At 35.5% G+C, this 25,773-nt stretch overlaps 4 protein-coding genes and 1 long non-coding RNA gene across 10 annotated transcripts in view; 2 read left to right on the top strand and 3 right to left on the bottom strand.

Moving 5' to 3' along the window:
- The window catches only part of LOC117328110 (glucose dehydrogenase [FAD, quinone]-like), a 35,269-nt gene extending 31,210 nt beyond the window's left edge, over positions 1–4,059 (top strand). For all 6 annotated transcript variants that reach the window (XM_033885480.1, XM_033885481.1, XM_033885483.1 and 3 more), the window contains 2 exons: positions 116–338; positions 1,306–4,059. In XM_033885480.1, coding sequence (XP_033741371.1) covers positions 116–338; positions 1,306–1,462 — 380 coding nt within the window. In that variant the 3' untranslated portion in view covers positions 1,463–4,059. The remainder of the gene's footprint in view (positions 1–115; positions 339–1,305) is intronic.
- Positions 4,060–9,808: 5,749 nt separating this feature from the next.
- LOC117328111 lies at positions 9,809–11,669 on the top strand. Its single transcript, XR_004532859.1, has 2 exons — positions 9,809–10,501; positions 10,563–11,669. It is a non-coding gene; the product is annotated as an uncharacterized LOC117328111 (long non-coding RNA).
- A 474-nt stretch (positions 11,670–12,143) lies between these two features.
- On the bottom strand, positions 12,144–14,249 carry LOC117328470 (potassium voltage-gated channel protein Shaw-like). Its single transcript, XM_033886002.1, has one exon. The coding sequence runs from the start codon at positions 14,247–14,249 to the stop codon at positions 13,074–13,076; it is 1,176 nt and encodes a 391-aa protein (XP_033741893.1). The 3' UTR covers positions 12,144–13,073.
- On the bottom strand, positions 13,955–24,593 carry LOC117328472 (potassium voltage-gated channel subfamily B member 2-like). The gene is made up of 3 exons (XM_033886005.1): positions 24,147–24,593; positions 15,754–23,633; positions 13,955–14,654 (listed from the first exon to the last, which is right to left on the bottom strand). The coding sequence occupies exons 1-2, from the start codon at positions 24,591–24,593 to the stop codon at positions 21,957–21,959; spliced, it is 2,124 nt and encodes a 707-aa protein (XP_033741896.1). The 3' UTR covers positions 13,955–14,654; positions 15,754–21,956.
- On the bottom strand, positions 14,330–16,200 carry LOC117328471 (potassium voltage-gated channel subfamily V member 1-like). The gene is made up of 3 exons (XM_033886003.1): positions 15,754–16,200; positions 14,477–14,654; positions 14,330–14,391 (listed from the first exon to the last, which is right to left on the bottom strand). The coding sequence occupies exons 1-3, from the start codon at positions 16,198–16,200 to the stop codon at positions 14,330–14,332; spliced, it is 687 nt and encodes a 228-aa protein (XP_033741894.1).
- Positions 24,594–25,773: the final 1,180 nt, after the last annotated feature.

Raw genomic sequence — 25,773 nt, forward strand, 5'->3', positions numbered from 1 at the left:
TGTATGGAATAAATTGTAATCAACTGTCATTTTGGTGTTATTTTATCTCCTTTTTTTCATCTGGTATATTTGTATTGAAGTATTTGATTTTTCAGTTCCTAATTCTCCTTTACAGGAATGAAGCTCGCCTTCAAATTAACACGAACTAAAGCCTTTAAGAGGTTGGATCCCAAGCTTCCAAGGAGAGTTATTTCCAAGTGTTCCAAGCATAAGGTGAACACTGACCAGTACTACGAGTGTCTGATTCGTTACTTGGCGGTGTCCTCGGAAACTGTCGGCGGCACGTGTAAAATGGGCGATGTCGCTGACAACTCTACAGTGGTGGATCCCCAGCTGAGGTAGGTAACTCACCACAGACTAAAGGGAAGCTCAAAAATGTCTGATCCCATACACTAGACGGGCTGGTAATAGTGTTGTGAAGGGTCCACACTGGACATTTCATGGAGCCCCTTAACAATCTTTTTTCCATTGAAATCTTTATTATGTTAAAGAGGCTTACCCGCAGACGGACCGGTAAACGGCACATCTCCGATCACTAAATAAACTTCAGTACACGTTTCTATGGGACAAAATTAGAGGCTTTCCGACTGTATGTCTTGAAAACAATTACAGAATATGTATTTAAAAGACGTTTTAAAACTCAACCTGAGAGGGAAATGTATGGAATATAACGGCAAATCGTCTTTGTAAATCGCCGCTGCCTTTGAAGTTATCACTGTGCGACACTGTGCACGTGCTTGTTTCTTTGATGTGTCAATCAAATTAGACTCAACTTTATAGCGGGGACTTACTGCGGGTTGCGATTAAATAAATAATATTTAAAAAATGAGGTTTTAATATCACTTTTTAGCGTTTTATAAGGAAAATAAAATGAAAAACTCAACAATTCCAACAATCTGTCATGTGTAAAAAATCTTTTTCTATTAGCCAATTTTTCTGATCTCTCTGCGGGCAAGCCTCTTTAAGAGTTTAATGAGTTCATCATACGATGCTATCCTGTATAAGAATAGATCTACATCGTTCAATAGTCATCGTCCACACTTAAGAACAGTAGTGTGCATACGTTTCTTCTAAAGGATTCGACAAAAGACAAAATAAGCATACTTTCTCTTCATCCATTTATCACAGCAGCTAAATTTCCGAAATTCTTAGTAATGCAGTCTATTGTGCTATAGACATATGTTTCTTAAAGGTGATGCGTTATACAGATTTCCCTCATACCTAAACACGGATGTGAATTCTTTCCTCACCAGTTTATTCGAAGTTATACATCCAGCAAATTGATTTAACGATGTATGTTTCCAGGGTTAAAGGTATTAACCAACTGCGGGTCGTCGATGCCTCTGTTTTACCGACACCTCTATCCGGCGCCACGTACGCACCCGTTGTCATGGTAGCAGAAAAAGCAGCAGATATCATCAAAAAGACATACCAAAGGCGACATAAACGCCGGCCTAGCTGATAAAAAAACGGAAGTTAGCTGTTCTGTCGTCGTCATATCACAAATACTATGTTATATTAACACTTCATCTCACTTTGTGGTGTGAATGGATCAGTTATCACCAAGGATATGAATGACGTCATATTGTTAAATACTTAAATGTTTGTTGACTTGTGTTATATATTAGGATGATGCTGTTCATTAGTTACCCCTTGTATGCCGATAATGGTGTTGTTTATCGATTACCCAATGTTTGTCAATTGTGATGTTGTTTATCGATTACCCATTGTTTGCCGATAATGATGTTGTTTATCGATTATCCATTGTATGTCGATGATGATGTTGTTTATCGATTAACCATTGTATGTCGATAATGATGTTGTTTATCGATTAACCATTGTATGTCGATAATGATGTTGTTTTATCTATTAACCATTGTATGTCGATAATTATGTTATTTATCGATTAACCATTGTATGTCGATAATTATGTTATTTATCGATTAACCATTGTATGTCGATAATTATGTTATTGATCGGTTAACCATTGTATGTCGATGATGATGTTGTTTATCGATACCCCTTGTATGTCGGTAATGATGCTATTTATCAGTTTAATATTTTTGTTGATATTTTATTTCCTGTTGATCAAGTATACTGTGGTTCTCGTGCTACACAATGGCTGAACAATAACTGGGATTCAACACATTTGTCATCTTGTTTTTAGTTTTGTTTTCCATAAGTATTTATACTTAAGTTATCTTGTTGTACGCTGTCCTACTGTCATAACGTCATATACACTCTTTGCTTGCCAATTGTGAATACTTTCACGACGATGATATAGTGCGTCTCCGCTGACATGTGGACACTCTTCCTGGATAACGATATCGTTGTATGTGTTACCTTGTTAGTACATGTATGTCACCAATAGTGTAATGTTATTAATCAGGGTCGATCATGGGGCGATACATAGCTTTTAATCTCCATTATTTACCGATAATGGGTTAATACAGGTGCCTTGTTCCTCGTTTATATCGGTTTGCTACATAGCTTATTATCGATGATGGTGCTACACACGTGGTCTGCGCCTCGTTGTCGATAATGGTGTGATACAACGCTACCGATAATGGTGTGAAGCATAATCATTATCTCCCTTTTTAATCAATGATGGTGTCATGCACGTGCTCTACCCAACGTTATCGCTAATGGTCTTATACAATACCCCGCCCCTCGTTTGTTTTTTGTTGACACATGTGTGGTACTGTATTATCTCCCTTATTTGACGGTCTACCTATATATGTCTTTCATTGATTGTCGATAAGAAAGCTGTAGTACATTGAATCGTCAAGATCAATTTGTGTGAAACAGTTGTTTTTTTTATCTGTTGATAGATGGTACTGTACTGCATATCTTATGCTTCTGTTTGTAGAAAACTTATCCGTCTCAATATTGTCCCTTATTGGTTGGTAGCAGCATCAAAGGAAAATTCTAACTACGATGAAGTTGACAGAGTTTTCCTGATTTAACTGAGACTGTTTCTGGTAGGATGTATTCCAGTTTTTGCGTGTATATAGCATAAGTTTCGCTCACTTGTCTACGTAAAAACATGAATATGACAATGTGATCTCAGTGCGTGACGTAGTGTGATTTCGTTATGCTTTTAATCATTGTTAGATAAATGCTTAGTGAACTGTAAAAAAAATACGTTCGTTAAATACTTTCGTTGTGTGTAATATATAGAAACAATGCTCATATTCTTGGATTGTAAAAGCTCTGTTTCAAGTATAGAAACCACAAAACCAACAGTCGTGTCCAAACTGAAAACAGAATTTCGATATGATGATCAAATTTCGATTGAATAATATATGAAAAATTGATTTATATACAATTATTTTGAAGAAAAATGCACACGAGTTGTAAATTATCAACATCATATTCAGTCATTTTTAACTCATTTCGCCTTGACGTTGAAAAAAACCCAATCATATTTGGAAATCTTGCCTTCGCTATCTTCCGTTTGATGACTGTTTCCACTGGGTATATTCACAAACAGGATGTCGTTTAAACTGATATCGGTACCCCTGTTGTAATCGCAGAGAGACGAGTTATTACAGAACTATTAAGTTATTTTCATATTCGTTAGAGTTACTTCCCTTCGCCTGGCATAAAAGTATTTGTATAATCAGGGAAGATAGACCTAGGTAATTTCTTTTTCAACTTTTGTAATTATATTAAATTACTCAAATTCCGGGTAAATGTATGGTATACCGCTAAATGTGTTGTTTAATAGTTGAATTAAAAAAAAAAAAAAAAAAAATAGAGCCGGCGGTGAATCTTGACCTTAAATGGTTCACTGTAATCATCCCGAGTCATTCGGTTTTAACATTAGCCTAGAGTAGAATAACCTGTTGACTGGCCTTTTATCAATAGTTAGTGTGCCCAGGTGTGTGGAAGAGGCTTGTATTGAATGATTTATAAGGGAGTGTCGGTATCGGCGATGATAATAACGGACGTAGAGAGTTAGTACAGTAGAAGGTCCTAAAATTAGCCTTGACCTGTGTGGACAGTTTATAGTACTATTGTGCAATGTTATTTTTAGAATAAATTGTGTTAAACTATTAAGTGTGTTAGAGTCGTTTAATTACACCAAGTCACTTGCCTGTATATGTATCATATTACACCTCTTGCTAACGCCGCATTTTCTATTCGAAAACCCCCTTACACTTTACGGAATTTAACAACTGTATATGACGTGTTGAAAAACAGCCTATATTACTTTCATAGAAATGCTACATCTGACATTCGCCAAAGCATCCTATTATTCCAAGAAACATCAAAATGTCTGTCATAAAAACATTTTGTGTCATTGATTTCCGTCCTGTGTAGAATGCAGTATCAATGCAGGACACAGAATAATACGAGTATTTGACTATTTATTCCCTTTCAAAGTCTGGAGACCGATCTGTTGTTAGTAGGTAGGTTGATAATTTGTTTATCATTTTGATATTTACTCTTATGGGTTCTAGTTTTTGTTTTAACTATAAAAGAAGGATAATGCAGATTTCACACATTCAGGCATGAAGAACGAACAAATCACTGCCAGCCAGGACATTTACTCAGTATTATTTTTATTTCCATATAATTTAAATACAATATATCAAACAAAACTTACAAAACTGTAACAACCACATTATTCTACATAGTAGTGATCACAATACTCAGATTAACACAAGACAACACAATATTACAATATATAGAACGACGAGTATTCTTAGAGATTCGGGTGATTTTGTTACATGTTTATATGACAACGCTAAGTTGTTACAATAACAATTACTTGTACTGCGAAACTGACTCTGCGGACCAATCTATTATTAATCCACTTCAGATAGACTGAGCAATAGGCGAATTAATGTTCCATCCACGTAATCACCGTGGGATTTCACTTGATGTTGACCGTCTATCCGATACCTATTATAAGTGATATGGTTAATAAAATATGAATGACCTCTGATGAGTATACATTTATAACAACAGAGATCATTGATATGCCGAAAGATATTGCAGCGGATCTGTATTCACGTGTTACTCCTGTCGTTTAACAGGTCATCCCCAAGTGAAAAGTATCTTGTTAATGGGGAAATGCATTAATAGTTCTGTTATATCTTCATAATATCAATCAGAAATACTAACCTGACGAAGGAATAAACTTGTTATGTATAACGACAAATACACAATACATTTTTAGAAAAAAGTAGTTGTGAAAAACGTTATATTTACAATTCACCATTAAAAATCCTCGACTAATTTCTTCTTTGCCCTTTCATGCAACACTGGTAGTTACACATGAGCATTATGTATATTGTTACCATTTGTGAAACTAAACAGGTCTTTCTTTCCAATAATTGATCAATATTTTACTATAATCCTTTTCATCACTGCTTCATTCAGATAATGACGATTCGTTATCTCACTCCAAAATGTGGTCATGTTGAGTAATTATATCATTGTTCTTATACAAATTACATAAGCATGTTCTTATTATTATATTATCAGAACTTAGTAGTCTCCAGATTTGCCGTTGGATATTTCCGTTGGAGATCTCCGTTGGAGTGTTCCTGGTATGGCAGACATTGCATGTTTACATTACAAGCAGTTTCTCTTTTCTGATGTTTTGGGAATACATCTTCAACGCAACAGAGATTTTCTACCTGTTTGTCTGTGTTTATATTTGGCGACACCTTTCGCCCAGGTTTTCTCTTGACATCCTCGTCCAGTGACCCGTTCGCGTATTCATAGGCTGTGAGGAACGTGCTGACAAATACTGGTATGATGAGGGAAAATAACACAACGCCTGATAGAGCACAGATACAGCCAATCAACTTTCCCAACACCGTCTTCGGTACCATATCCCCATACCCTACCGTTGTCATGGTTACGATACTCCACCACCAAGCCGCGGGAATGCTGGGAAAATCCGATTTCTTTTCAACAAAGTAGATGAAGTTGGAGAAAATGCACATTGTTACCATGACGTACATGACTAGAACGCAAATGTCTTTCATACCAGTAACAAGGGAATAACGAAGGACCTTAAATGCTTTGATATGTTCTATTGTCCGGAAGAGACGAAATACACGGAACATTTGTAAATAAAGGAGCAGGTCGTACACCACGGTCATAGTCTCCATCAAATCACTCCGTAAATCCAACAAAATTCTCCCGAAACTGCCAAGGAGAAGGATTAGGTCTAACCAGTTCAGCACGCCGCTGAGAAACTCTTTTTTATACGGACATGTAATGAGTCTGAGGACGAATTCAACAGTAAAGAATGCTGTTATGACGTGTTCCATATAATGATAAACGATATATTCAATGTGTTTTACGTTGTTACGTTTTAAAGATGATGTGAATGAAGATAATTTTTCTTTTGAAGTCAAAATCGTTTCCTTTAAAGCAGTAAAAATCCTCGCATTGATAGAGTCATCACGTATTATTGTAAAGTTTTGTGATAATAGCGAACTGCTGTTTGTTTTACTATGATTTGCCCCTGGATTAATGTTACCACTAGACATTTCATTCGATGCTGGAATTGGCATAATCTGAACAGATCCCGAATGTAGAAGTGTTTGGTTTTTCTGATCCATGGGGTCGTCACTACCATAATCAGTATAATCAGCAGGCTTATTATCACCATAGTCCATGTAATCAGCAGGAGGGTCAACCATCTTAGCCACGTAAATTGGCAATGATTGCGTCACGAACGGACGACAACATTTTGGTATGTGTAAGTAAACGTCTGTATTTCCTACTTTGTACTCGGTTCTTTTTGCAGTCGGCGATAGCCCCGGGCTTCCACGTGAAAGTAAACTACAAATAGCGCAATCCACCTTGATAATCATAGGAGAAAACATCAACGGTTTTGGTGTCGTCGTTACGCAATTCATTGTTTTACTTGAAGGATCTGTATCCGTTGTTGGATTGACTCTCAGATCAGAGACTGGTGTCTGAGTCATGTTCATTGCCAATGCAGACATGTCCTTCTGGACGGTGTCCTGTTCATCGTTCATGCTAGTCAGAGCAAGATTGGCAATCATCAGCAGTACAAAGGTTGTCGACACATAGAAATACACCTGGAAATATATTTGTCAGACATCAATCCCTGGAGTTTATTTATAAATATTACTTTGGTTTTCATATGCATAAGATCTGATATAACTTTCATGACACCACACACTTGTCCGATTCCATTTGTATATGTATGTTTAAATCAAACCACTTTTTGCAATTGAAATGTTGCAAGTTGCAATTGCCAATCTCGAATTTTTATGTTTGTGTTATTGTCGATACGGAATGACAAACGCGTCTCAAAAAGATATAAGTGATTTCCTCCGTGAAACACTTCATCGTAAACATGAGACTTCGAGTAAGTTTTGATTTCACGTAGATTTGGATTTCGATAATGCAAAATACTTTAACGTAGTCAACAGTGTAGCGTATAGCCGGCTATTTTTGCCGGTCAAAATTTTTGCGATTTTATTTAAAAAGATTTAAATTTTAAATCTAATTGAATAAAAAGATCTGGTTATAGGAAGATACTAATACATTATATTACAACAGGAAAGAACAATTATAATTGCCGAAATAACCTTTGATAATTAAAGGCGGCTAAGTCGGCTAAGGACTGCGTGCTATAACGATAGTCTTACACCGCTGTTTATTTCGCGGATACTAATTGCCGAATGTCTGATTATTTCACAAATCAGATTTTCGCAACTACATCAAAGCCCCGAGAAATAACGAATATATAATCCCTGCAAAAAAACCCCCGGCTATATGGTAAATTGAAATCATGAGTTATACATCGTAAATGACGGGCCAACCTCAAATCACGACATATCAGCGATTGGACATGCAAATTAGACCGAAGGTGTGGGAAGCAGAGCACCAGATTAACGTACATTGTACATATATACTGCAATACACATACCCGAAACCTCTGCTATGTTCTCAACACTTAAGTTTACAAATATCTACACCAAATATATTTTGAATTACTGATAGAAATATCATCAAATTTTCATATCGAATTTAAAAATGAATACAAATACTAAGTTTATGTGTATCATACTTCTTGATAATTAAATACACTTCCGTCTTCTATCATGTATTAATTAATATGTATATAGTAGTAACAAAATTACTTTACAAAGTAACAACAGAGATAACATACCTTTGAACACGTTGACTTTCGATCACAGTTGACAATACCCCATATTCGTTCCTTTGCCTTCACGTTTCGTCCAGCACTACTGTTTTCTGGTTTCTTGTGCATATTTTCGAACCCTTCGAGCATTTTCTGATCGTTCACGAAAGCACAGAGCTTGTGATAGCAGCATTTTTCCAGTTATACATCCATCAAATTGATTTAACGATGTATGTTTCCAGGGTTAAAGGTATTAACCAACTGCGGGTCGTCGATGCCTCTGTTTTACCGACACCTCTATCCGGCGCAACGTACGCACCCGTTGTCATGGTAGCAGAAAAAGCAGCAGATATCATCAAAAAGACATACCAAAGGCGACATAAACGCCGGCCTAGCTGATAAAAAAACGGAAGTTATCTGTTCTGTCGTCGTCATATCACAAATACTATGTTATATTAACACTTCATCTCACTTTGTGGTGTGAATGGATCAGTTATCACCAAGGATATGAATGACGTCATATTGTTAAATACTTAAATGTTTGTTGACTTGTGTTATATATTAGGATGAAGCTGTTCATTAGTTACCCCTTGTATGCCGATAATGGTGTTGTTTATCGATTACCCATTGTTTGTCGATTGTGATGTTGTTTATCGATTATCCATTGTATGTCGATGATGATGTTGTTTATCGATTAACCATTGTATGTCGATAATTATGTTATTTATCGATTAACCATTGTATGTCGATAATTATGTTATTGATCGATTAACCATTGTATGTCGATGATGATGTTGTTTATCGATACCCTTTGTATGTCGGTAATGATGCTATTTATCAGTTTAATATTTTTGTTGATATTTTATTTCCTGTTGATCAAGTATACTGTGGTTCTCGTGCTACACAATGGCTGAACAATAACTGGGATTCAACACATTTGTCATCTTGTTTTTAGTTTTGTTTTCCATAAGTATTTATACTTAAGGTATCTTGTTGTACGCTGTCCTACTGTCATAACGTCATATACACTCTTTGCTTGCCAATTGTGAATACTTTCACGACGATGATATAGTGCGTCTCCGCTGACATGTGGACACTCTTCCTGGATAACGATATCGTTGTATGTATTACCTTGTTAGTACATGTATGTCACCAATAGTGTAATGTTATTAATCAGGGTCGATAATGGGGCGATACATAGCTTTTAATCTCCATTATTTACCGATAATGGGTTAATACAGGTGCCCTGTTCCTCGTTTATATCGGTTTGCTACATAGCTTATTATCGATGATGGTGCTACACACGTGGTCTGCGCCTCGTTGTCGATAATGGTGTGATACAACGCTACCGATAATGGTGTGAAGCATAATCATTATCTCCCTTTTTAATCAATGATGGTGTCATGCACGTGCTCTACCCAACGTTATCGTTAATGGTCTAATACAATACCCCGCCCCTCGTTTGTTTTTTGTTGACACATGTGTGGTACTGTATTATCTCCCTTATTTGACGGACTATCTATATATGTCTTTCATTGATTGTCGATAAGAAAGCTGTAGTACATTGAATCGTCAAGATCAATTTGTGTGAAACATAACTGGGATTCAACACATTTGTCATCTTGTTTTTACTTTTGTTTTCCATAAGTATTTATACTTAAGGTATCTTGTTGTACGCTGTCCTACTGTCATAACGTCATATACACTCTTTGCTTGCCAATTGTGAATACTTTCACGACGATGATATAGTGCGTCTCCGCTGACATGTGGACACTCTTCCTGGATAACGATATCGTTGTATGTATTACCTTGTTAGTACATGTATGTCACCAATAGTGTAATGTTATTAATCAGGGTCGATCATGGGGCGATACATAGCTTTTAATCTCCATTATTTACCGATAATGGGTTAATACAGGTGCCCTGTTCCTCGTTTATATCGGTTTGCTACATAGCTTATTATCGATGATGGTGCTACACACGTGGTCTGCGCCTCGTTGTCGATAATGGTGTGATACAACGCTACCGATAATGGTGTGAAGCATAATCATTATCTCCCTTTTTAATCAATGATGGTGTCATGCACGTGCTCTACCCAACGTTATCGTTAATGGTCTAATACAATACCCCGCCCCTCGTTTGTTTTTTGTTGACACATGTGTGGTACTGTATTATCTCCCTTATTTGACGGACTATCTATATATGTCTTTCATTGATTGTCGATAAGAAAGCTGTAGTACATTGAATCGTCAAGATCAATTTGTGTGAAACAGTTGTTTTTTTATCTGTTGATAGATGGTACTGTACTGCATATCTTATGGTTCTGTTTGTAGAAAACTTATCCGTCTCAATATTGTCCCTTATTGGTTGGTACCAGCATCAAAGGAAAATTCTAACTACGATGAAGTTGACAGAGTTTTCCTGATTTAACTGAGACTGTTTCTGGTAGGATGTATTCCAGTTTTTGCGTGTATATAGCATAAGTTTCGCTCACTTGTCTACGTAAAAACATGTATATGACAATGTGATCTCAGTGCGTGACGTAGTGTGATTTCGTTATGCTTTTAATCATTGTTAGATAAATGCTTAGTGAACTGTAAAAAAAATACGTTCGTTAAATACTTTCGTTGTGTGTAATATATAGAAACAATGCTCATATTCTTGGATTGTAAAAGCTCTGTTTCAAGTATAGAAACCACAAAACCAACAGTCGTGTCCAAACTGAAAACAGAATTTCGATATGATGATCAAATTTCGATTGAATAATATATGAAAAATTGATTTATATACAATTATTTTGAAGAAAAATGCACACGAGTTGTAAATTATCAACATCATATTCAGTCATTTTTAACTCATTTCGCCTTGACGTTGAAAAAAAACCCAATCATATTTGGAAATCTTGCCTTCGCTATCTTCCGTTTGATGACTGTTTCCACTGGGTATATTTACAAACAGGATGTCGTTTAAACTGATATCGGTACCCCTGTTGTAATCGCAGAGAGACGAGTTATTACAGAACTATTAAGTTATTCATATTCGTTAGAGTTACTTCCCTTCGCCTGGCATAAAAGTATTTGTATAATCAGGGAGGATAGACCTAGGTAATTTCTTTTTCAACTTTTGTAATTATATTAAATTACTCAAATTCCGGGTAAATGAATGGTATACCGCTAAATGTGTTGTTTAATAGTTGAATTAAAAAAAAAAAAAAAAAAAAATAGAGCCGGCGGTGAATCTTGACCTTAAATGGTTCACTGTAATCATCCCGAGTCATTCGGTTTAAACATTAGCCTAGAGTAGAATAACCTGTTGACTGGCCTTTTATCAATAGTTAGTGTGCCCAGGTGTGTGGAAGAGGCTTGTATTGAATGATTTATAAGGGAGTGTCGGTATCGGCGATGATAATAACGGACGTAAAGAGTTAGTACAGTAGAAGGTCCTAAAATTAGCCTTGACCTGTGTGGACAGTTTATAGTACTATTGTGCAATGTTATTTTTAGAATAAATTGTGTTAAACTATTAAGTGTGTTAGAGTCGTTTAATTACACCAAGTCACTTGCCTGTATATGTATCAAATTACACCTCTTGCTAACGCCGCATTTTCTATTCGAAAACCTCCTTACACTTTACGGAATTTATCAACTGTATATGACGTTGAAAAACAGCCTATATTACTTTCATAGAAATGCTACATCTGACATTCGCCAAAGCATCCTATTATTCCAAGAAACATCAAAATGTCTGTCATAAAAACATTTTGTGTCATTGATTTCCGTCCTGTGTAGAATGCAGTATCAATGCAGGAAACAGAATAATACGAGTATTTGACTATTTATTCCCTTTCAAAGTCTGTTGTTAGTAGGTAGGTTGAGAATTTGTTTATCATTTTGATATTTACTCTTATGGGTTCTAGTTTTTGTTTTCACTATATAAGAAGGATAATGCAGATTTCACACATTCAGTCATGAAGAACGAACAAATCACTGCCAGCCAGGACATTTACTCAGTATTATCTTTATTTCCATATAATTCAAATACAATATATCAAACAAAACTTACAAAACTGTAACAACCACATTATTCTACATAGTAGTGATCACAATACTCAGATTAACACAAGGCAACAAAATATTACAATATATAGAACGATGAGTATTCTTAGAGATTCAGGTGATTTTGTTACATGTTTATATGACAACGCTAAGTTGTTACAATAACAATTACTGACTCTGCGGACCAATCTATTATTAATCCACTTCAGATAGACTGAGCAATGAGCGAATTAATGTTCCATCCACGTAATCACCGTTGGATTTCACTTTATGTTGACCGTCTATCCGATACCTATTATAAGTGATATGGTTAATAAAATATGAATGACCTCTGATGAGTATACATTTATAACAACAGAGATCATTGATATGCCGTAAGATATTGCAGCGGATCTGTATTCACGTGTTACTCCTGTCGTTTAACAGGTCATCCCCAAGTGAAAAGTATCTTGTTAATGGGGAAATGCATTAATAGTTCTGTTATATCTTCATAATATCAATCAGAAATACTAACCTGACGAAGGAATAAACTTGTTATGTATAACGACAAATACACAATACATTTTTAGAAAAAGTAGTTGTGAAAAACGTTATATTTACGATTCACCATTAAAAATCCTCGACACATTTCTTCTTTGCCCTTTCATGCAACACTGGTAGTTACACATGAGCATTATGTATATTGTTACCATTTGTGAAACTAAACAGGTCTTTCTTTCCAATAATTGATCAATATTTTACTATAATCCTTTTCATCACTGCTTCATTCAGATAATGACGATTCGTTATCTCACTCCAAAATGTGGTCATGTTCAGTAATTATATCATAGTTCTTATACAAATTACATAAACATGTTCTTATTATCATATTATCAGAACTTAGTAGTCTCCCGATTTGCCGTTGGATATTTCCGTTGGAGATCTCCGTTGGAGTGTTCCTGGTATGGGGGACATTGCATGTTTACATTACAAGCAGTTTCTCTTTTCTGATGTTTGGGGAACACATCTTCAACGCAACAGAGATTTTCTACCTGTTTGTCTGTGTTTATATTTGGCGACACCTTTCGCCCAGGTTTTCTCTTGACATCCTCGTCCAGTGACCCGTTCGCGTATTCATAGGCTGTGAGGAACGTGCTGACAAATACTGGTATGATGAGGGAAAATAACACAACGCCTGATAGAGCACAGATACAGCCAATCAACTTTCCCAACACCGTCTTCGGTACCATATCTCCATATCCTACCGTTGTCATGGTTACGATACTCCACCACCAAGCCGCGGGAATACTGGGAAAATCCGATTTCTTTTCAACAAAGTAGATGAAGTTTGAGAAAATGCACATTGTTACCATGACGTACATGACTAGAACGCAAATGTCTTTCATACCAGTAACAAGGGAATAACGAAGGACCTTAAATGCTTTGATATGTTCTATTGTCCTGAAGAGACGAAATACACGGAACATTTGTAAATAAAGGAGCAGGTCGTACACCACGGCCATAGTCTCCATAAAATCACTCCGTAAATCCAACAAAATTCTCCCGAAACTGCCAAGGAGAAGGATTAGGTCTAACCAGTTCAGCACGCCGCTGAGAAACTCTTTTTTATACGGACATGTAATGAGTCTGAGGACGAATTCAACAGTAAAGAATGCTGTTATGACGTGTTCCATATAATGATAAACGATATATTCAATGTGTTTTACGTTGTTACGTTTTAAAGATGATGTGAATGAAGATAATTTTTCTTTTGAAGTCAAAATCGTTTCCTTTAAAGCAGTAAAAATCCTCGCATTGATAGAGTCATCACGTATTATTGTAAAGTTTTGTGATAATAGCGAACTGCTGTTTGTTTTACTATGATTTGCCCCTGGATTAATGTTACCACTAGACATTTCATTCGATGCTGGAATTGGCATTATCTGAACAGATCCCGAATGTAGAAGTGTTTGGTTTTTCTGATCCATGGGGTCGTCACTACCATAATCAGTATAATCAGCAGGCTTATTATCACCATAGTCCATGTAATCAGCAGGAGGGTCAACCATCTTAGCCACGTAAATTGGCAATGATTGCGTCACGAACGGACGACAACATTTTGGTATGTGTAAGTAAACGTCTGTATTTCCTACTTTGTACTCGGTTCTTTTTGCAGTCGGCGATAGCCCCGGGCTTCCACGTGAAAGTAAACTACAAATAGCGCAATCCACCTTGATAATCATAGGAGAAAACATCAACGGTTTTGGTGTCGTCGTTACGCAATTCATTGTTTTACTTGAAGGATCTGTATCCGTTGTTGGATTGACTCTCAGATCAGAGACTGGTGTCTGAGTCATGTCCATTGCCAATGCAGACATGTCCTTCTGGACGGTGTCCTGTTCATCGTTCATGCTAGTCAGAGCAAGATTGGCAATCATCAGCAGTACAAAGGTTGTCGACACATAGAAATACACCTGGAAATATATTTGTCAGACATCAATCCCTGGAGTTTATTTATAAATATTACTTTGGTTTTCATATGCATAACATCTGATATAACTTTCATGACACCACACACTTGTCCGATTCCATTTGTATATGTATGTTTAAATCAAACCACTTTTTGCAATTGAAATGTTGCAAGTTGCAATTGCCAATCTCGAATTTTTATGTTTGTGTTATTGTCGATACGGAATGACAAACGCGTCTCAAAAAGATATAAGTGATTTCCTCCGTGAAACACTTCATCGTAAACATGAGACTTCGAGTAAGTTTTGATTTCACGTAGATTTGGATTTCGATAATGCAAAATACTTTAACGTAGTCAACAGTGTAGCGTATAGCCGGTTATTTTTGCCGATCAAAATTTTTGCGATTTTATTTAAAAAGATTTAAATTTTAAATCTAATTGAATAAAAAGATCTGGTTATAGGAAGATACTAATACATTATATTACAACAGGAAAGAACAATTATAATTGCCGAAATAACCTTTGATAATTAAAGGCGGCTAAGTCGGCTAAGGACTGCGTGCTATAACGATAGTCTTACACCGCTGTTTATTTCGCGGATACTAATTACCGAATGTCTGATTATTTCACAAATCAGATTTTCGCAACTACATCAAAGCCCCGAGAAATAACGAATATATAATCCCTGCAAAAAACCCCCGGCTATATGGTAAATTGAAATCATGAGTTATACATCGTAAATAACGGGCCAACCTCAAATCACGACATATCAGCGATTGGACATGCAAATTAGACCGAAGGTGTGGGAAGCAGAGCACCAGATTAACATACATTGTACATATATACTGCAATACACATACCCGAAACCTCTGCTATGTTCTCAACACTTAAGTTTACAAATATCTGCACCAAATATATTTTGAATTACTGATAGAAATATCATCAAATTTTCATATCGAATTTAAAAATGAATACAAATACTAAGTTTATGTGTATCATACTTCTTGATAATTAAATACACTTCCGTCTTCTATCATGTATTAATTAATATGTATATGGTAGTAACAAAATTACTTTACAAAGTAACAACAGAGATAACATACCTTTGAACACGTTGACTTTCGATCACAGTTGACAATACCCCATATTCGTTCCTTTGCGTTCACGTTTCGTCCAGCACTACTGTTTTCTGGTTTCTTGTGCATATTTTCGAACCCTTCGAGCATTTTCTGATCGTTCACGAAAGCACAGAGCTTGTGATAGCAGCATTTTTCCAGCAGGCTATGATTTAGTCCCCAGAACTGCAGCTCTGTTAAAAACTCGCCCTTGCAGACACTCTGAGGAATATGCAGCTGTCCGGTATAGCAGTATTCTACCAGAGCCATGGTAGAGTCTTTGGGCCGCCTAATAACGTATTTCGTGTATGCATCTGTCTGGGATGTTGTATCAAGGAACATTTCGATCTTTGACCCGAAAGTTTTGAGAACAGATTCCATGCGAACTACAAACTGATGAGCACCGATCTGGAGAATGCACTCTTTATAATCCATACTGTCAATGTTAATGGAAATCAAAACATAAAAGTATTTCTTTAGAGGATACTACCAAACGCACGTTTGACTGTTTCTGAGTATTGAAATCTAGTACATTGTCGTCTATTAGCTATCTATATAGGCATCGATACAACATGTACATAGATAATTGTCCGGAGGCTGGCCTTAGACAACCGGGTACCATACCAAGACTGTTTAATAGTTCATTCGTATAGGACACTTTCAAGACTTAGATAATGCATTGATTATAGTCATGCATATTTAAATTTGCTTAATGACTTAAGCGTAGTTAGATATACTAATAGTGAACATCGAGGGATGAAATGTCCTGTTGGTGCTCCCGGTGGAAATTCAACATCCCATAATAGGTCCTGATATTAACAAATGGATCCAGATATATACTGATTCCTTTTCACATATTCTGTTTTCGCTGTAAGGAATGTTGCTAGGACATAAGTTCTTATGCTCTTGGTTATCACAATGATCGTTTAAGTTCAATGTACATTGGCAACAAAAAAGACCGACATAATAAGGAAACTATTATCCAAACATATTTCTTTCCAAAAGACATGATGTCGACTATAACATTTCCCATGGTCTTCACCAACCTCAACTCTCGAAACTTGTGTTGTTAATGTCATCGTCAGTTGTCGACATCTCTCAGGAAAATAGTGATAATAATAAATAATAAATAATAACAGAGAATGGGAAAATGTGGAAACTAATTATATTAGTGAGAATACTAATAGTAAGATCATTACTTTTACCACAGCTAACATTTCAAATTGCTACGCTGCATATAGACAAAAAGACGGTTACAATTACATTTGAGATTGATAGGGAGAAAAAGTAAAAAGCTTTTTCAGGCACCCACTTTCAGCTCTATAAAATTGACAATGAGACTCACGGCTGGCAAAAGTGAATAGATGCTGTAGGAGATTATGTTGAAGAATAGTACAATATGTCCGGCAAATCCTTCAATACGAGGCTCACAACATATCAATCAGACCTCGTAAAATAATAAAAATCTGCTTAATACATGCCAAAGCATTATATATAAATGTAAAATAGGTTTCCATTTCAGATAAACATACTGCTTTGAAGTTAGCAATAGCTAGATTACAGGGTTTGCTTAGTCGAAAGTTAAAATCATTAGACAAAAATAACATTTAGATACTGATGGAAATTAGCATGGTTCGTCTGTAACACTGACTCTGATAAATTTGGAATTTGCATTAAAAACATTTATCATATTGTACATATGTGTTAGACATATAACCACATTGCTATGCATTGGAAGAATGCAGTGTTGTAGCCATTTTTGCTCTGATGTTATCATATATTTACTTCTTTTAATCAAACATAAATATATATCTTTGCAACACTTTTCACGTTTTAATAAAATGTGAATATGACTGAGTATAAAATGTCTTTCTATAGTATTATCTCCCCCTATGTTTGAATTTAAATTTTGACAACTTTGTTTGATTGTACGACATATACTTTCATAAAGTAGACAGTTTCCCTACCCAAATCGAGTTGTACCAAATAGGAAGATATAGAAATTCACTTGGAGTCTGCACCTTTGTTGCTTCTGAAATTTTAACCCATGCCTTCAAAACATGTTTCTAAAAGGTATTATTAGTTCTAAGATCTTTAATGAAATCAGTTCTTATGTCTGATAAATGATTTATTGGGAAGTGTTCGGTTCAAAAATATCTATCAAGCCCTTCTTATCATTTTGAAGTAGCGTTCTCATCCATGTAGACTTTAGACTAAGAAATTGTGAAATATTAATCATTTTGAGACCTCCATTGACATAGCTTTGAATTATAGTATTTGTTTTTATTTTGTCAACTGAAGATTGTCAAATGAAGTTGAAAAACAAAGTTTTTAGTTGTAGGTTTAGGTGTTGTCAGGAGTTTGAATGGATATAAACAAATGGTTAAATTTTGGTATTATGATTGAGTTCACAACTAATATCCTTCGAATAGGTGTCAGAATTCTTCTTTACCAATGGTTTAAACTATTTTTTTTTTATATTATTTAGTTTTATTGAGTAATTTAACATAACTATCTCATCTAGATTCACCGAAAAATCAACTCCAAGCAGAATAAAATGTTGCTTCTCCCCATTTGAGTTCCAATTTGAGTTTCGTTGAATGAGTTTCTAGATCCATCTAAAATTATTGAGGTGTCATCTGCAAACTGTGTGAGTTTATCATCTTTTCGATGTACTTTGATACCCTTGATGTTGTTATTATTTTTTTATGAGATTAGCAAGTATTTCAGCAACAAGCAAAAAGAGATATGGGGAGACAGGATCCCCTTGTCGACAGTCCCTTTGTATGTTAAAGAATTTTGACAACATACAACAGCAGAAAAGTTTTATTATATAGGGTTTATATCCATCTTTTAATGCTTTCTCCAAAATTAAAAAAATAAATGACTTTATGTAGAAAATTCCATGAGACTGAATCAAATGCCCTTTCGAAATCAATAAATAACAGAAGACCTGGTCTATTATTTAGTTCAGAGTCATTAATAATATCATTATATATAAGTCTAGTGTTTTCACCAATATGTCTTCCAATCCAGTTTGTGTTTTAGAAATAATACTGCTTCTGTTAATCCCCCCTCTAATTGTACTTTCTCATTGTCACTTAGTTTAACAAAATCAAAACCACTTAAAAGATGATCCAGATCTACATTTTCGATCAGAATGATCTGCATATATTTTGATGGTTTTCCCCCTCATCTAGCGAAGTTACTTTAGATCGGATCATATATCCCTTCATCTGAGTTTTTCTAAGGTTTTCTAGTTTATTATTTTATTCTTCATATATTTCCTTTTTAGATACTCAAGCATTATTTTTTTTCTCTGCTATCTCTTTCCTTTTTTCTAAATGATGAATGTAAAATAGTTATTCCCCTGATCTCCATTAGCAATATTTCCAAAAATGTTGATCATCAACACTTAGTAAAGTTCAGAATCTGGTATATTTATGATGTCATTATTATAAACGGGAGAAGCATACTGTATTTCAATATTTCAATGTTTTTTTTATTGCATCCTTAAATTTTTGCACATATTCTGGTGACATAAAAGGTTGTTATTAAATTTCCATAAGCCTTTTTCTTTAACAAAAGAGTTATTATGGAATGATCTGATCTGTATCCAACATAAATGTTGGTCTTATCGATTATGTTTTTTAGGTTATCTGTGGTAAGGAAGAAATCTGATCTAGTTTGTTTGATATGATCTTCCCTTCTCCTTTCCCTATATCGTTTGCAGTTTGGATAAAAAAGTCTAAAATGATAAATCAAATTGTCAAATTATCAAGTTGTATACGTGCACTGGGGTTGTTTACATGTATGTAATTTCAGTATCCATGTCAGGTCTAAAACTAAATTGAAATATCTATATATGATACAGTTAGGATTATTGTAAATATTTATCGGTTCATAATTTGTTTTGGAAAAATCTACATCATCACAATTTCGACGTGATAGATGCTGTAGATGTTAATTAGTGTGAACCTATTTTTTTTTCAATTCAAATATCAAGTGCTAAAATATTACCTTGACTCCCCTTGAGTAGTTTTTTTATACGAGTTGAAATAACATTTATATCCCCATTGCTCCAAAATTTCTTTTTCTAGGTCTTTTTTTTTTTAAATAGATGTCTTGGATACTTACAATATTATAATCTTTATAATGAGTTTGAAAGAAATCAAAAACATTAGTTTTTTTCTCCTTTTAGCCTTATACTCTACTAGTTCCAGATACTATCTTAATATTTTCGACATAATGTAGAAATACAATAATTACTTTGCCTGCATGCAGATCATACAACCTGTCTTCAAAAACCATAAAATAATAATGGGTTTCAACAGGAATAATATAGAGATCTATCGTCATTAGGTTTGCCGATTGATCACGCACGACAGGAACAACACGACATATAAACAAAAATGTTTGCATAAGACTTATACAGAGCACAATCACAAAGACTGAAAGGCACATGATCATACTTAACATTAATACATAAAGAATATATACTTTGAGACCATTGACTGTAATATCCGTAAGACTGTAGTAATTCAACACATGAAAGAAATAGTTACAAAAGTAAAAAGATACAATGTAACGAAATTCTGATAACTGCGATTGTATTTTCCTGGATGTTGTCATTAGTTTTTACCTACATACGTACATTGATACGATCAATGTAGATGTAAACATACATAAATAACAACTTACTGCTTAATCATGTATTTTCTTTAACATGTATTTAATCTGATAATACCAGCTGGGACGAAGACGAAGAATCGCTGTATATTATCTAGTATCTAAGCTACCAGTAGCCCTCTTTATAAAGTTACATAACAATACAAAAAGAAAGTATCTAATTGTAGATCAATATACCGATGTCGTGTTAAACATGGACGAGTGACTGGTGAAATCCACAATCTACTGAAAAAGAACAAAACTACATGTACATCAGTACATGTGTTTTTTTCTGACCTCGATTCTAATTGAAGGTTGAAAATGATCAACCTTGGTTACCTGGAACCTTGTCAAGTAAGTACCTAGTATTCAAGCATTGGATAGACCATGATTTTAGACTTAGTCTTATTGATTTTATCGATCAAATTACTCCAATACCTTGTTTAAAGAGAACAAAAATATAACTTTTCATTTGTAAAATACAATCATCAGTAGGAAAAGGAAACTTACACAAGTAATACAATAACAACATCACATGCATTGGTTCTTTTACAATATATATTAATAAATGATATTAAATTATGAAAATGCAAGGAAGCTGATTGATTTTAATCAGTCGGAATGTTGAGAATGTGGTTCTAATGGTTAGAATCAACTTATTATAGCTTCCTTGACTACGCAAACTTGAATTATATAGGCATGTAAGGTTTATGCCCGTGATTCTACAATTGTACAGACTTTTTGCACTGGTTGATAACTGGTATAAACAAACACGTAAAACTCATACTGACATACATTGTAAAGTGTATGTTGCATTTTTTAGCTGTTCTATAGACTTTATGTAATCTACATATGATGTCATTATACCCTTTCCTTATTTTACACTATATAAAAAGAAGAAAATAGAAATGCTATTTGAACCACATCGTCCCAAAATGCTCTAAACCATATTGGTAGTCAAAGGTGTTATTTACCCGGAATGAGCGCATTAATATTTTCGCCTTTTTTCTTCATTCATTCTGATTGACAATGCATACGCGTTTTCGAGACGAAGCAGACACAGTTTGTTTACTGAAATGGTTCCAGGGAATGCTACAGGAACATTTCGGAAAATGGCTTTATCTACAAGTTTCGGTAATCTGGATGAAGAAGTGCTGGAGAGGATTTTTTTTTCTGAAAAAGTCAGCACTAACACACAACGAGTAATAAAAACGCCAGGTAGCATGCTGTTATAACTGTATAATATATATTACTAATATGAAATAGAGTTTACACACATATATATACATATCATGAATCATGCGCGTCAAAGAATAAAGTTAATCGCTGGCATGCTCCTGGGTGAACGAGCCCCATAGACGGTCCAGTTCCTCGTCACTCGATATATGCGCGATACGACCAGTTGTTGTAATAACCCAAATTTTCCTATTGGGAAATCTGTCCATGGATATGAATGGGCATCGGCAAGCTCAATCTAATTTCCATCGATTCCATTTGAAGTTGTTATTGAGCAGCGTGTAACTTCAAATACAAATAGTCTCTTGGTTTTCCTTTACAGATTTCTGTTGGAGATTTCCGTTGGAGATTCCGAGTTCGATTGTGTTTCTAGTGTGTTCTTTATGCCCGATGCAGTTAACTTCAATATCGCACAAACCACATATTTCTCTTTCCTGGCATTCGGGAGACTCATGTTCAACATTACATAGACTTATTGAAATCCTTTTCTTAGAGTCGTCATTCCACTGATCGTCATCAAGCGACCCATTCGCGTATTCATAGGCGTTCAGGAACGTGGTTACAAATACTGGTATGATGAGGGAAAATAACACAACTCCTGACAGAGCACAGATACAGCCAATCAACTTTCCCAACACCGTCTTCGGTACCATATCTCCATATCCTACCGTTGTCATGGTTACGATACTCCACCACCATGCCGCGGGAATGCTGGGAAAATCCGATTTATTTTCAACAAAGTAGATGAAGTTGGAGAATAGGCACATTGTTACCATGACGTACATGCCTAGAACGCAAATGTCTTTCATACCAGTAACAAGGGAATAACGAAGGACCTTAAATGCTTTGATATGTTCTATTGTCCTGAAGAGACGAAATACACGGAACATTTGTAAATAAAGGAGCAGGTCGTACACCACGGTCATAGTCTCCATCAAATCACTCCGTAAATCCAACAAAATTCTCCCGAAACTGCCAAGGAGAAGGATTAGGTCTAACCAGTTCAGCACGCCGCTGAGAAACTCCTTTTTGATCGGACATGTGATGAGTCTGAGGACAAACTCAACACTAAAGAATGCCATTAGGACGTACTCCATGTAATAACATATAACATTTTCTAAATATGTTATGCTGTTTAGCTTTAGTGATGAGGCGAATGAGTACAACTTTTCCTTGGAATTTAAGACTGTATTCAAAACGAAGTCACTCAGTTTCACCTTGACACTTAGATGATCTGCTGTGATATTTATTTTAACAGTTTTGATTTTTTCAAAACTGATATTTGAAGGACTAAGCCTGTGATCAGCAGTAGTATTTGGGATAGCACTAGCCATGTCTTGGAAGGAAGAGTGTGGCGTGACGTTAACAAACCCTGAAAATGCCTTCATTTCATTTAATCGGCTTGTTTGATTGATAGCACTATCATAATTATGATAGGTAAAATCAGGTATTGGTATTGTAGATTTGTCTACATCATAAACGTCCTCAGAGTCCTTGTAGTCAGTAGGGGGTTCGACCATCTCATTCGCTTGTATTGCGCTTGGCTGTAATATATAGAACAAACAACATTCTAGGATTTTCAGGTGAATGTCTGTATTTTCTACTCTCAAATTGGTTCTTCTATTTGGTATTTGCCCCGGGCTCGTGCCGTTTAGGTGACAGCAGGGATCACAATTCACGTAAATAGAAACTGGAGGGTATATCAGTTCGGTTGGTTCAACATTACCGACACCAGGCGGCGTAGTGGGATCTTCGGTAGCGGTAGGTTGACTGATATTCGATAACGGATTAAGGGTTGTCGACACATTCAAGTTAACTGCTGATGCAGACATATTCTGATGTGCGGTCTCTTGCACGTCTGTCATGTCGGGATACTGTCCTGTATCTTGTACGTCATTCATGCTTGTAAGGGCGAGGATAGCAATCGTCATCAGTACAAAGGTTGTTGAAACACAGAAATACACCTGGAAATACATTTGTCATATCAACAAGTCCATACAACAGTATATACCACTATACCAGCGTCATATTGTCGGATCAGTAGTGACAGAGAAATAAATGTTAGAATCAATTCCAAAAGAAGAAAAATAAAAAAATAAATTGTAACATTCTTCATGATATACTTAACGTATGTCTAGAAAATATTGTATGTCACAATAGGATTACTTTCAGATAAAATCTATAGATTTTAATTTTAGTAAAATTTGAGTTAACGTTTAGATAACACCAATATTCGAACTTGTGTAAGGTAAGGTCTAATATAAACATACTTGCTCTTTGATCAAGCATATTATTGCAAATAAAAACGTTTACTAGTGATGACAATGATTGTAGGTTAACATTAATCAACATGTTGAAATGAAGTTTTACAAACAATATTCATAAACACTTGTTCTAGAAATCAAGTATTTATATAAGTATACCTCTATCGTTTCTAATTAGCATCCTAGCTCGGAATTCATCACCACATGACATACTTTTGAACACGTTGAATTTCGATCACAGTTGACAATACCCCATATTTTTTCTTTTGCGTTCACGTTTCGCCCAGCACTGCTATTTTCTGGTTTCTTGTGCATATTTTCGAATCCTTTGAGCATTTTCTGATCGTTCACGAAAGCACAGAGCTTGTGATAGCAGCATGTTTCCAGCAGGCTGTGATTCACTCCCCAGAACTTCAGCTCTGTTAGAAACACGCCCTTGCAGATACTCTTAGGAATGTGAAGCTGTCCGGTATAGCAGTATTCTATCAGAGCCATGGTAGAGTCTTTGGGCCTCCTAATGACGTATTTCGTGTACGTATCTGTCCGGGATGTTGTGTCTATAAACATTTCAATTTTGGAACCAAACGTTTTGAGAACAGATTCGATGGGGATCACAAACTGATCAGCACCGATCTGGAGAATGCACTCTTTACACACCATACTGTCGTCCTACAGACGCTCAAATTAGATAAACACGGAATATGTTATTGTCTTCACCCTTTTTGATTTCCGCTGTATATAATGAGCCACTTCTCAGACGTGTATACACATATTGTCCTAGTGATTGATTTCAGGGGCTCTTTACTAGTTAATGATCTGATGAAGACTTCTGTAATGCTCAAAGTGTAGTCATAAATATTTAAAATGGTTAAATCCAATACATTGCACTTGCTATAATGCATATTGATGTAGTGTTATTATAGGCATTTAGGCCGCGCAACAACAGACATGAAGAATGTCATACATTGCAAACCTCGCTATCGCTCGCACAGATTTGCAAACGAAACCTTTGTTCTAACTCAATATCGATCAAATGAAAGGGAAAACGAACAACACATGGATTTGAATGGGGACCGCTTTAAAGTACATGGATTTGAATTGACACCTATGTAAATGACACGGAAGACCTCTGTAAAGGACATGGATTTGAATGGATGACTCTGTAAAGGAGATGGATCTGAATTGACACCTCTGTAAAGGACATGGAAGACCTCTGTAAAGGACATGGATCTGAATACAGGCCTCTGTAAATGCCACGAATTTGAATGGAAACCTCTGTAAAGGACATGGATTTGAATGGAGAACTATGTAAAGGACATGGAATTTGAATGGAAACCTCTGTAAATGCCATGGATTTGAATGGAGTACTCTGTAAAGGACATGGATTTGAATGTAAACTTCTGTAAAGGACATGGAAGACCTACGTAAAGGACATGGATTTGAATGGAGAACTCTGTAAATGCCATAAATTTGAATGGAAACCTCTGTGAATGCCATGGATTTGAATGGAGAACTCTGTAAAGGACATGGATTTGAATGGAGAACTCTGTAAATGCCATGAATTTGAATGGAAACCTCTGTAAATGCCATGGATTTGAATGGAAACATCTGTAAATGCAATGGATTTGAATGTAAACCTCTGTAAAGGACATGGAAGACCTCCGTAAAGGACATGGATTTGAATGGAGAACTCTGTAAATGCCATGGATTTGAATGGAAACATCTGTAAATGCCATGGATTTGAATGGAGAACTCTGTAAAGGACATGGATTGGAATATAGACGTATGTAAAGGACATGGATTCGAATGGAGAACTCTGTAAATGCCACGAATTTAAATG

The sequence above is a fragment of the Pecten maximus genome, chromosome 5 (genome assembly GCF_902652985.1).
Source record: "Pecten maximus chromosome 5, xPecMax1.1, whole genome shotgun sequence".
Taxonomy (NCBI): Eukaryota; Metazoa; Mollusca; class Bivalvia; order Pectinida; family Pectinidae; genus Pecten; species Pecten maximus.

Coding starts and splice junctions, on each gene's coding strand:
- LOC117328470 (XM_033886002.1), bottom strand. CDS start 14,249: ATGGTTGACCCTCCTGCTGATTACATGGACTATGGTGATAATAAGCCT.
- LOC117328471 (XM_033886003.1), bottom strand. CDS start 16,200: ATGGATTATAAAGAGTGCATTCTCCAGATCGGTGCTCATCAGTTTGTA. Junction 14,655..15,753: donor GAAAGTCAACGTGTTCAAAG/GTATGTTATCTC, acceptor ATATATTTCCAG/GTGTATTTCTATGTGTCGAC. Junction 14,392..14,476: donor AACGGATACAGATCCTTCAA/GTAAAACAATGA, acceptor CGCTATTTGTAG/TTTACTTTCACGTGGAAGCC.
- LOC117328472 (XM_033886005.1), bottom strand. CDS start 24,593: ATGGTGTGTAAAGAGTGCATTCTCCAGATCGGTGCTGATCAGTTTGTG. Junction 23,634..24,146: donor GAAATTCAACGTGTTCAAAA/GTATGTCATGTG, acceptor ATGTATTTCCAG/GTGTATTTCTGTGTTTCAAC.